This window comes from Scyliorhinus canicula, chromosome 6 (assembly GCF_902713615.1).
Source record: "Scyliorhinus canicula chromosome 6, sScyCan1.1, whole genome shotgun sequence".
Lineage (NCBI taxonomy): Eukaryota > Metazoa > Chordata > Chondrichthyes > Carcharhiniformes > Scyliorhinidae > Scyliorhinus > Scyliorhinus canicula.
The window spans coordinates 190,156,644-190,169,350 of NC_052151.1; the positions used below are offsets into that span (position 1 = coordinate 190,156,644).

Below are 12,707 nucleotides of genomic sequence, written 5' to 3' on the forward strand. Positions count from 1 at the left end.
TATGTACATGGACACCGAGATCTCTGCTCATCCACACTGCCAAGAATCTTACCATTAGCCCAGTACTCTGTATTCCTGTTACTCCTTCCAAAGTGAATCATCTCACACTTTTCTGCATTAAACTCCATTTGCCACTTCTCTGCCCATCTCTGCAGCTTATATATGTCACTCTGTAACCTGCAACATCCTTCCCACGGTCCAAAACTCCACTGATTTTAGTGTCATCCGCAAATTTACTCACCCATCCTTCTATGCCCTCCTCTAGGTCATTTATAAAAATAATAAACAGCAGTGGCCCCAAAATAGATCCTTATGGTACACCATTAGTAACTGAACTCCAGGCTGAACATTTCCCATCAACCACCACCCTCTGTTTTCTTACAGCTGGCCAATTTCTGATCCAAACCGCTAAATTCCCCTCAATCCCATGCCTCTGTATTTTCTGCAATAGCCTACCGTGTGGAACATTATCAAATGCTTTACTGAAATCCATATACACCACATCAACTGCTTTACCCTCGTCCACCTGTTTGGTCACCTTCTTAAAGAACTCGATAAGGTTTGTGAGGCATGACCCACCCTTCACAAAACCGTGTTGACTATCCCTAATCAGATTATTCCTTTCTAGATGATTATAAATCCTATCTCTTATAATCCTTTCCAAGACTTTGCCCACAACAGAAGTAAGGCTCACTGGTCTATAGTTACCGGGGTTGTCTCTACTCCCCTTCTTGAATAAGGGGACAACATTTGCTATCCTCCAGTCTTCTGGCACTATTCCTGTAGACAATGACGGCATAAAGATCAAAACCATAGGCTCTGCAATCTCCTCCCTAGCTTCCCAGAGTATCCTAGGATAAATCCCATCTGGCCCAGAGGACTTACCTATTTTCACACTTTCCAGAATTGCTAACACCTCCTCCTTATGAACCTCAATCCCGTCTAGTATAGTAGCCTGTATCTCAGTATTCTACTCGACAACATTGTCTTTTTCCTGTGTGAATACTGACGAAAAATATTCATTTAGTGCCTCTCCTATCTCCTCGGACTCCACGCACAACTTCCCACTACTGTCCTTGACTGGCCCTACTCTTACCCTAGTCATTCTTTTATTCCTGACAAACCTATAGAAAGCTTTAGGGTTTTCCTTGATCCTACCTGTCAAGGACTTCTCATGTCCCCTCCTGGCTCTTCTTAGCTCTCTCTTTAGGTCCTTCCTGGCTAACTTGTAACTCTCAAGCGCTCTAACTGAACCTTCACATCTCATCTTTACATAAGCCTCCTTCTTCCTCTTGACAAGTGATTCAACTACTTTAGTAAACCACGGTTCCCTCGCTCAACCACTTCCTCCCTGCCTGACAGGTACATACTTATCAAGGACACGCAGTAGTTGTTCCTTGAATAAGCTCCACATTTCAATTGTGCCCATCCCCTGCAGTTTCCTTCCCCATCCTATTCATCCTAAGTCTTGCCACTCACGTCATAATTGCCTTTTCCCCAGCTATAACTCTTGCCCTGCGGTATATACCTATCCCTTTCCATCGCTAAAGTAAACGTAACCGAATTGTGGTCACTATCACCAAAGTGCTTACCTACCTCCAAATCTAACAGCTCCCAGTACCAAATCCAAATCTCCCAGTACCAAATCCAATGTGGCCTCGCCTCTTGTTGGCCTATCTACATACTGTGTCAGGAAACCTTCCTGCACACATTGGGCAAAAACGGACCCATCTAAAGTACTCGATCTATAGCTTTTCCAGTCAATATTTGGAAAGTTAAAGTCCCCCATAACAACTACCCTGTCACTTTCGCTTCTATCCAGAATTATCTTTGCAATCCTTTCCTCTACATCTCTGGAACTTTTCAGAGGCCTGTAGAAAACTCCCAACAGGGTGACCTCCTTTCCTGTTTCTAACCTCAGCCCATGCTACCTCAGTAGATGAGTCCTCATCAAACGTCCTTTCTACCACCGTAATATTGTCCTTGATTAACAATGCTACACTCTTTTACCACCTTCCCTGAGTTTACTGAAACATCTAAACCCCGGAACTTGCAACACCCCCCCCCCCCCCCCCCCCCCCCCCCCCACACAGGGGATGTGCAGATCTTGATCTCACAATTCTCATCCTTGTTTTCAAATCTCTCCAGGGTTTTACCCCTCCCTATCTCTGTAATCTCCTCCAGCACCACAGTGCTCCAACCTGGCTTGTTCTTCTCTAATTAAGGCCTCTTATCAATTCCCAATTATAATCGCCCCACCATTGGTGGCTGTGCCATCTGTTGCCCAGACCCAAGCGCTGGAATTCCCTCCCGACATCTCTCCACCTCTCTACCTTGCTTTCCTCCTCTAAGACACTTCTGAACACCCCCTTCTTTGACCGTGCTTTTGGTCATCTGATCTGATATTTCCTTTTGTGGCCAGGTCAGACTTTGTTTTATAATACCCCTGTGAAGCATCTTGAGATGTTTCATTACATTAAAGATGTTCTATAAACATAAATTGTTGGGAATAATGGTGAGGTTCTCAACAGTCACAGTTATTATGAAGAAAATGGAACACTAACGTCTGACATCTGCCCACATGCAGTCAAACAAGGAAAGTTTCTATGGAGATATCCCGGGCGGGATTCTCTCAGCCCACACTGGGCTGGACGTGAATCGTGCAATGCCGCCCCAACGCCGATTCTCCGGCCAGTGGAGAATCAGCACCATTGGCGCTGGTGCACAGCCCTCCCAGTGATTCTCTGCCCAGGATGGGCCAAGTGGCCGCAAACAAAAATCCGATTCCCGCCGGCACCGTTCGCGTGTTGTCTTACCCGGCGGGACCTCGGCGTGCATCCTTCCGAGGGTGGCCTGGTGGGAGTGTGAGGGTTCCGAGCCTGGGGGGGGGCCTCCACTGTGGCCTGGCCCGCGATCGGGGCCTACCGATCGGTGGGCCGGCCTCTCGGGCTGGGGGCCTCTTTTGCTCCATGCCGGCCGCTGTAGCCCTAATCCATTTTTCATCGGGGCCGGCGTGGACAAGTAAGCCACCGTGCATGTGCGCATTCGCAGTGGTCACACTGCACATGCGCAGACCCATGGTGCACATTTATCTACACTCCAGGGAATCTCTGTCAAAACACTATTCCATTTGCCTTTTATCTGTAACCAAGTAACTGGTTAAAATCAATAATACCCTCACCTCTTATGAATTCTTAATTACAGCTTTAGTAGACACACTGTCTCTAAGTATTTCAAACCAGAGTTTTTTTTAATAATACTGCAACAGAATATATATAAGATATATCAATTTCTACATTCATCACAATTTGTTTATGGGATCTTAACCGATGAAGCGAGAGAAGGAAATCCTCTGGTAGGTTCACAATAGACACTAGCGTCAGAAACTGGAGTTTTAACCCATTTGATGATCTGAAGATGTGAGGGATGGGTTCCTGAAAGGCTGTTGTTGTAGATTTGACTGTGGTTATCACAGCTGCGTTCAGAGTTCCTGGGAAGCATTTCTGTCCCTCGCTGGGGGTGGGAATGGAGGTGGGCGAATGTGGCCTCTGGTGGCAGATTTAGGGGTCAGTGCTCCAAGCAGGTTTACAGAACTTCCCTGTCTGGTTTTAGCAGCAGCTGCTGACCTCCCTATGATTCTCTACTCTTCCCAATTGTTAATTTAAAATTTGAGACTGATGAATGTCTGTGAACAAATTCTATTAAGGGATATGGGGTAAAGGTGAGCATATGGAGTTAGATCACATATCAGCCATGATTCCATTGAATGGTGGACAGACTCGAGGGGCTGAATGGTCTCCTTCTGTTCTGGGAATTTTAAGGATACAAAAATCGGAAAAATTGAGGTTCTCATAAAAGATCACCTCATTGAATTATTGTTATGACATAGAAGGAGGCCATTTGGCCCATGTCTGCACTGGCTCTCCAAACGAGCACCGTGACGTGCCTTCCCCTGCCTTTCTCCTGTACCCCTGCACACTGTTTATTCAAATGATCAGCAAATTCCCTCTTGAATGCCGTGATTGAACCTGCCTCCACCACACTTCCAGGCAGTGCACTCCAGACCTGAACCATTCCCTGTGTGAATACGTTTTTTCTCACATCGGATTTGCTTCTTTTGCAAATTACTTCATGTCTGTGAACTCCTGTTCTTGATCCTTTTATGAGGGGAAACAGTTTTTACGCTATCTACTCTGTCCAGCCCCCTCATGACTTTGAACATCTCTATCACATCTCCTCTTAGCCTTCTCACCAAGGAGAACATCCCAATCTCTTCAATTTGTCCTCCTCAGTAAAGTTTCTCATCCCTGCGATCATTCTTGTAAACCTGTTGTAAACATCCTTCCTTTGGTGTGGCACCCAGAACTGTACACAATATTTCAGCAGAGGTCTAAATAGTGTCTTGGACAAGTTCAGTAAGAAGTCTCACAACACCAGGTTAAAGCTTTGCTCCTCCATCAGATGAAGTGACTTCACCTGATGGAGGAGCAATCCTCCGAAAGCTTGTGATTTCAAATAGACCTGTTGGATTTTAACCTGGCGTTGTGAGACTTCTTACTGTGCCCACCCCAGTTCAGCGCCGGCATCTCCACATCTGGTGTAAATTCAGCATAATCTCATTGCTCTTGTACTCTATTGCCCTATTATTAACTCCCAAAATATTATGTGCTTTATTAACTCTCTATTAGCTCTCTCCGCCTGTCCTTTCACCTTCAATGAGCTATGCACATTACATCACGGTCTCTCTGCTCCCGCCCCCCCTTTAAGAATTTTATCCTTATTTTATATTGTCTCTCCATACTCCTCTGAACAAAATGCATCACCCATTAAACTTCACCTGCCACTTATCTGTCTACTCTTCCAACTTGTCTATGTCCTTCTGAAGTTCTACACAGTCCTCTTCACAGTTTCATTTGCAAACTTAGAAATTGTTCCCTGCACACCAAGATCCAGGGACGGAATTCTCCGACCCCCCCGCCGGTTGGCCGGGCCCCCGCGGCGATTCTCCGGCCCGCGATGGGCCAAAGTCCCGCCGCTGTCAGGCCTCTCCCGCCGACGTGGTTTAAACCATCTCTCTTACCGGCGGAATTGGTGGCGCGAGCGGGCCCCGGGGTCCTGTGGGGGGGCTTCGGGGCGATCTGACCCCGGGGAGTGCCCCCACGGTGGCCTGGCCCGCGATCGGGGCCCACCGATCGGCGGGCGGGCCTGTGCCGTGGGGCCACTCTTTTTCTTCCGCCGCAGCCACGGCCTCCACCATGGCGGAGGCGGAAGAGACCCCCTCCACCGCGCATGCGCCGGGGTGATGTCAGCGGCCGCTGAAGCTCCGGCGCATGCGCGGACTCACCCCGGCAGGCGAAAGCCTTTCGGCCAGCCGTGGCACCGGTCGGCGGGGCACTAAAGGCCGTTCGCGCTGGTCGGCGGAGCGACAGGCACTCCGGCGCGGGCCTAGCCCCTAAAGCAGGGGTGGGCAAACTTTTCCGTGCAAGGGCCACATTCAGAAATTCACAATTCACAAAGGGCCGCATAGTATATTAAGTAAAATAATTACTTCACCCGGTTATGATTCTGGGCGCCTCATATAGAACATAGAACAGTACAGCACAGAACAGGCCCTTCAGCCCTCGACGTTGTGTCGAGCAATGATCACCCTACTCAAGTCAACGTATCCACCCTATACCAGTAAGTAACCCAACAGCCCCCCCCATTAACTTTAAAAAAAAAAAAAAAAAAATTTTTTTAAAAAAAATTTTTTTTTTTTTTTTAATGACTTGGTGGGCCGCAGAAATACCTTTGGCGGGCCGCATGCGGCCCGCGGGCCGTAGTTTGCCCACCCCTGCCCTAAAGGTTCTCGCCACTCCAGTACGTTGTATCCAATGCCTTCTGAAAGTCTTTGTGCACCATATCAATAGCATTACCCTTGTCAACCCTTTCTGTTACCTCCTCAAAAAAAACTTCCAACTTATTTAAACAAGATTTCCTCTTTAGAAATCCATGCTGGCTTTTCCTAATCAGCCAATATTTTCCCATGTGACACCTAATTTTATCCTAAATAGTTGAGTAGAATTTTGTTTCCCCAGGTTAATGGCACTCCAATTTTTTCTAGGAGTTGGAGCGTAACTGCACAGAGCTGTCACATTACACCTCTGGTGTCTATTTGACCTTAGGGACATTAGTGGCAGTAGTGGATAGGCATTCTGGGGTGGTTAGCTGCCTTCAGCTGTTAAATCTGAGCTGGAATCATGCTACTTTAGTGTCAAGCTTTGGAATTCTCTGCCCCAGAGGGCTGTAACATTGAGTATGTTAAAGATAGAGATGGATTGATTTCTACTGATTAAAAACATCAAGGGATACGGGGATAGCGCTGAAAAATAGTGTTGAAGTGTAGAAGATCAGCTATGTTTTCAATGAATGGTGGAGCGGGCTCACAGAGCTGTATGACCTACTTCTGCTCCTGGTTCTTATGTTCTTAAACTTCCTTTAAAATGGCTTCACTATACTATGATATTCTAGGCTGGAGGCCAATGATTCTGCTGGCTGAAACTTAATATGAGATCAATGGAGGGAACAACTTTGAAATCTTTCCGAGTTCAGTATTACATTTTATAAACTGAAAAGATTTAGTTGACTTCAAAAGTAAAACTGAAGCAGTGAGAATACTTCTTTGCAATAATAATCATATCAACGGCAGCAATTGTGAAGCAGTCACTTTGGTATGATTTATCTCCAACAGACTGCTTAACATATGCAGAAGAAACAGATATTTTTGTGTCAGTTGGTGTCAAATAACATGTAACTTTTGATTGGATTGATTTTACTAGCTGGAGAAGAGAGCTTGTAGTGAATTGGAAGTGTTGAGCCCAGCGGTGGAAGGGTTAATGTGCACAGCTGTCAATCATTCCAGTCTAGACTACTTATTGTCTGGAGCAAACACGGAAATAAATCTCTGCATCACTGGATTTCTAATAGACAATGTTGATTTTTGCAGCTAGAAAATTGCCATTAATTTGATGTGCCAAGAAGGGAGAAGGCCAGGAAGAGATTTGATAGGGAGGTTCTCTGAAGGATAACTGGCTGAGGTTATTCATGAAGGCCCCGACCTCTCAACCTTGCCCGTCGCTTGAGGTGTGGTGACCCTCAGGTTAAATCACCCCCACTCAGCTCTCCCTCTCAAAACGGAAAGCAGCCCATGGTCATCTGGGACCATGGCAACTTTACTCTCTGAAAGGCTAATCAGTGAACGCCACTCCCCACCTGCCCCCCATAAATCCACATTCTTTCTGTTCAGATTATCATGAGGGGTCTGGATTGAATAGAAAGGGAGAAAATTCCCATTAGTGAAAAGGATCAGGAACCAGAGGGCACGGATTTAAGGTAATTGGTAAAAGAAGCAATGGAGAACGAGGAAAGACTTTTCACACAGTGAGTGGTTAAGACCTGGAATGCGCTGCCAGAGTGTGTGTGTGGTGGTGGCAGGGACAATCGAGGCATTCAAGAGGAAACTGGATTATTATCCAAACAGGAGGAATGTGGAGGGCTATGGGGAGAAGGCGACACTGGATCAATTGGCTCCTTCTGTGATACTAAGGGTAGAAGCGTAAGGATTGGTGCTTGTCATCCTGAGAGTCGGCGCATACTGTGCTACTGTCAACTCTCAGAAGCACACTGCCATTTAACATTTATTTGAGCGTTGATTAGCAGTGAGCGAGAATTCCATCCACCCTTGGAGATTGACCGATAGATCTCCAACCCATCTGGGCAGAGCGCTGTAATGGTCAGAAGCGGTACTGCATCACTCTGCCTGGAACTAAAAGTCCCAGGACCGTTTTCAAGCGAAGTTCCAGGGACAGAGACCAGAGTTGGCCGTTCGAGGGTATGGAATGTCCTGGGGATTCGGGAGGGGGGGAGGAGCGCGATCATGACGTCGGAGGGCAGGCTAGGTTAGGGAGCGACTGAACTCCAAAGTCCCGGAGGGGAGGGCGCCGAAATCTGAAGGGGCCTGCAGATTGAGGCACCCCACACCCCTACCACACAGGATGGAGATAAATTTATTTCTCTGTTTCCCACCCTACTTGCACCCGCTCCTGACGGTCTAAAAATTGAGGCTGGGCGGCCTCAAGGAAAGTCCTTAAGTGGCCACATAAGAGACGTAATAGATGAAAGGGTGGGAATCCCACCCATGGTATCCTACCCAAGGCCCTGCCCACCTACCCAAGGCCCTGTCCACCTGTTAAGATCCAGACCAGACCCCAACTGTTGTTAGGATACCGAACAAGACCGTCAAACACTTCTTATAATTTCTAAAACTGGAGGGAAGGATACTTAGCTCCAGGAGTGATTTCACTGATGAATAGACAAACTTCATTCCTAACACAGGATTAAACATAACATCACAGAAAATAACTTTTCAGTTAACAAATCCTTAAAATGAAAGGAATCCCTTTTTTTTACTACTAGCTTATATCTTCTCCATCTCCAATTAAGCAAAGCCCATCACTGGTCCAAAGGTTAATGAACACAGGGTTACTTGCTGTACACTTGTATAGATATTCCTTGAAAGACTGCTTAGAGAGAGCCCTTTCAGGCAACAGCCTACAGACCCTTCTGTCTGTATCAGTTTGCTGTTTATCCCGGCAGCATTTGGCAAAAGCTGCTGCTCAGTTTAAAGTTCCTAGCAGACTCCCAAACCTATTTCAAACTGCCAAACTACAGACAGACCTGGCTCCTCCCATTAATTGCATCATGTTTATCCCACTCCGATCCCATGACCTACTCACCAAAATCTAAAACACAATGTCTCAAAATATCTGTTCTCCAGCAATCAAAAATTCAATTAGACCTCTATTTCTAAACAAATACCTAGTTAGAAAGAATGATTATCTAAATTTTACAACATCTTAATTGAACAGTTTGCAGACACATTGCGTGCTTGTAGCTTCATCCAGGATTTTGAGAAAAATACTGCAACAGATATATATATAAATATATATATAATAATATTACTGCAACAGATATATATATATATAATACAATCTATATAAAAGTTTCCTACACCCAACCAGAAAAATGCACCTGGGCGGGGTAGGCGGGATCCCAGGAAGAATTCCGTCTATGCAATTTTATGCTTCTCTCTGCCATCTCAGAACCTGCCTTGGGGAGAAACCTAAAATTCAGCCCTGTAAAGTGGCTGCAAAATTATGTTGACCAGCAACGATTGGGCTAGAAGGTAACAAAGGGAATATAACATGGTGAAATATGAAACTATCCACTTTGTGAGGAAGAACGGAAAGGCAGATTTTAAAAAAGGAGAGAGACTAATAATGGAGCTGCTCCAGGGCCCCAGGTTCAATTCTCGGCTTGGGTCACTGTCTGTGTGGAGTCTGCACGTTCTCCCTGTGCCTGCATGATTTTCCTGCGGGTGCTCCAGTTTCCTCCCACAAGTCCCGAAAGACGTGCTGTTAGGTAATTTGGACATTCTGAATTCTCCCTTTGTGTACCCGAGCAGGCGCCGGAATGTGGCGACTAGGGGCTTTTCACAATAACTTCATTGCACTGTTAAAGTAAGCCCACTTGTGACAATAAAGATTATTATTATATTTAAGACTGAGGTGAGTCATCAGTCTTTAGAACTATCTTCCTCAAAAGGCAGTGGAAGCAGAATCTTTGAATATTTGTAAGGCAGAGCTAGAGAGATTCTTGATTAACACGGGTGGTGCAAGGTTATTAGGAGTAATCAGGAAGATGGGGTTGAAGTTACAATCAGAGCAGTCACGATCTTGTTCAATGGTGGAGCAGGATCGAGGGGCCGAATGGCCTACTCTTGCTCGTATCTTCATATGTGATGGGTTTAAGCAAGTACAGGGACAGGAAAGGAAAGAACAAAAGGGAAGATCTTTGAAAAGACTGGGCAGGAGAAATTACATTAAAAAGTGAAGATGTCACACAGATGACAGTGGGACAATCGAGATAAGAAGATGGGCCGAGAGGTGTAAATGGGAAATTGCAGAACCATTACCAACTGTTTGAAAGCAAAACACCACATATGTTGTACACCTGAAAAGAATCAAAAAATGCTGGAAAAACCCAGCACGTTTGGCAGCATTTGTGGAGAGAGAAACAGAGTTACCATTTCAGGTCAATGACCTTCAACAGACCTGCTGATCATCAACAGCAGTTGTTGTCCATAGAAATAGGGACAGTGAAACTCTTGAACTCCATACCGAGTCGGGAAGGTTCTAAACTGCCTAAGCAAAAAGTGATTTGCTGTTCCTCAAGCTTCTGTTGAGCCGCATTCTAAACCCCGCCCCCCAGTACAAGTGAATCATTGTTTCATCAGGATAGCTAGATTGAGGTCTGGACCTTGGGAAGGGAAGAGGTCAAAGGGCGGGTGTTGTGTTTCCTGCTCTTACGTGGAAAGATGCCATGGACAAGGGAGTGGGTGTTAGGGGAGAGTGTCGCGTGGACCAGGATGTCAGGGTGGGAACTGGCCTTTTGGAATACGCAATGGAGAGGAAAAGGGAAGGTGTGTTTGATCACATGGTTCCTTGCGAGAGGTGGGCGAGGCTGATCCAATGTGGAGGCTGGCGAGGTTGAAGGTGAGGACGCGGGGCACTCTATTATGGTGCTGGGAGGAAGGGGAATAGGTGAGAGCAGAAATGCAGGAAATGGATGAAAATGGTTGAAGGCCTTGTCAACTTCAGTGGGGGGAATTCTTCGAGGATAAAGAGAGACAAATTAGAAGTACTGGTGTCAAAGATAGCATCATCAGAACAATAAATTGCATGGTAATAGCATCTTCAACAAAGATCTTCAAAGGACCACCATCGAATAAGATTTGACACCAAGCCACATAAGGAGATATTAGGATAAGTGACCAAAAGCTTGGTCAAAGAGTGATTTATTAAGGAGTTTCCTAAAAGAGGAATGAGAGGTGAAGAAATTGAAGGATGGAATGTCAAGAGCTTAGGATCCAGGCAGCTGAAGGTAAGGTCACTGACAGTGGAGCGATTCAAATCGGGGATGCTGATGCGGCCAGAATGAGAGGAATGCAGATATCTTGCAGGTTTGTGGGCTTGGAGGAGATTACAGGAGTAAGGCCATGGAGAGATTTGGAAGGGAGGACAAGCATTTTAAACACACGGTGAGAGTTGACATTTGGCGCACATTGTTTAATACATATTAGCAGCAAGCTAACATCGCAGGGAGAACTAGAACTGTCACCTTATTTACTCCTGAGATTTTAATAACCTTATACCATTTGGGGAAAAAGTGCTTGCTGATATTGGCTTCAGTTACTGAAGTTAAGCGTAACTATTGGTGATAAAGTGGTTTAATGTATTTTTTCTGGTATTTCCACATATGTCCAGGGATTACCAGGACAAGAGGGATCACCAGGAACCCCTGGACAAACTGGACCAAAGGTAAGTAAAGAGTGCTGGAAAGGTGAAAGGATTTTTCAATAAACTGCAGCCATGCGCACAACTTTCCATTAAATCACAACTTTACGTTGTGTAACAAAAGGAAATGCAGTAGTATGATACAGATGAGAGTGACTGAGATATTTAATAAACGGCTTAGCGGGTCAGTACTATTGGACAAAGCATACAGCCAAATATTCTGTCTTCTATAAACCAACAAAGTGTTGTGGATAAACTCATAGTTACCATACTCCCAGTGGGAAACACAATTTAGTCGTATTGCTGAAAAGAAGAGGCATGTCAAACAGGACACTTGAAAATGAAAATCGCTTATTGTCACGAGTAGGCTTCAATGAAGTTACTGTGAAAAGCTCCTAGTCGCCACATTCCGGCGCCTGTCCGGGGAGGCTGGTACGGGAACATACCGTATCTGATATCGTATCTGAAGAGCAAGCTGATTGGTTGGCAAGTGGACTATGATTGGTAGAGATTGGTAGAGGCATTGCCATGGAGAGTGCACCAGTTGATGGTGACTGACAGATAATTGCCAAGCGTTGACCAATCAGGGTCAAGCTGCCTGGTTTTAAATTTAAAACACGCTTGGCAGTTAACTTTGGGCACCGCACCTTAGGATATATTAAATTTGGAGAGAGTCTAATGGGGCAGCAGGGTAGCATGGTGGTTAGCATAAATGCTTCACAGCTCCAGGGTCCCAGGTTCGATTCCCGGCTGGGTCACTGTCTGTGTGGAGTCTGCACGTCCTCCCCCTGTGTGCGTGGGTTTCCTCCGGGTGCTCCGGTTTCCTCCCACAGTCCAAAGATGTGCGGGTTAGGTGGATTGGCCATGCTAAATTGCCTGTAGTGTCCTAAAAAAAATAAGGTTAAGGGGGGGGTTGTTGGGTTACGGGTATAGGGTGGATACGTGGGTTTGAGTAGGGTGATCATGGCTCTGCACAACATTGAGGGCCGAAGGGCCTGTTCTGTGCTGTGCTGTTCTATGCTGTTCTATGTTAATGTAGATTTGTCAGGGTGAACCCTGAACTCCATGGGTTAGGTTACTTGGGGAGATTACACTAGGATTGTATTTCCTGGAATTTAGAAAATTATGAGGTGACTTGGCCGAGGTTTTAAGATGTTAAAGCATTGGATATGGTGAATCAAGATAAACTATTTCTGTTGGTTATGGAATCTAGGACTAGATGACATTATCTGAAAATTAGAGCCAAACCTTTCTGGATTGAAACACTTGTACATGAGAAGATGATAGAAGTTTGGAATTCTTTTCTGGGAATGA

At 45.7% G+C, this 12,707-nt stretch overlaps 1 protein-coding gene across 1 annotated transcript in view; it reads left to right on the top strand.

Annotated features, from left to right (window-relative positions):
- LOC119967969 (collagen alpha-1(IX) chain-like) overlaps positions 1-12,707 on the top strand; it is a 184,498-nt gene that overhangs the window by 71,801 nt on the left and 99,990 nt on the right. The window contains exon 11 of the mRNA XM_038801070.1: positions 11,364-11,417. Within this exon, the coding sequence (XP_038656998.1) occupies positions 11,364-11,417 (54 nt within the window). The remainder of the gene's footprint in view (positions 1-11,363; positions 11,418-12,707) is intronic.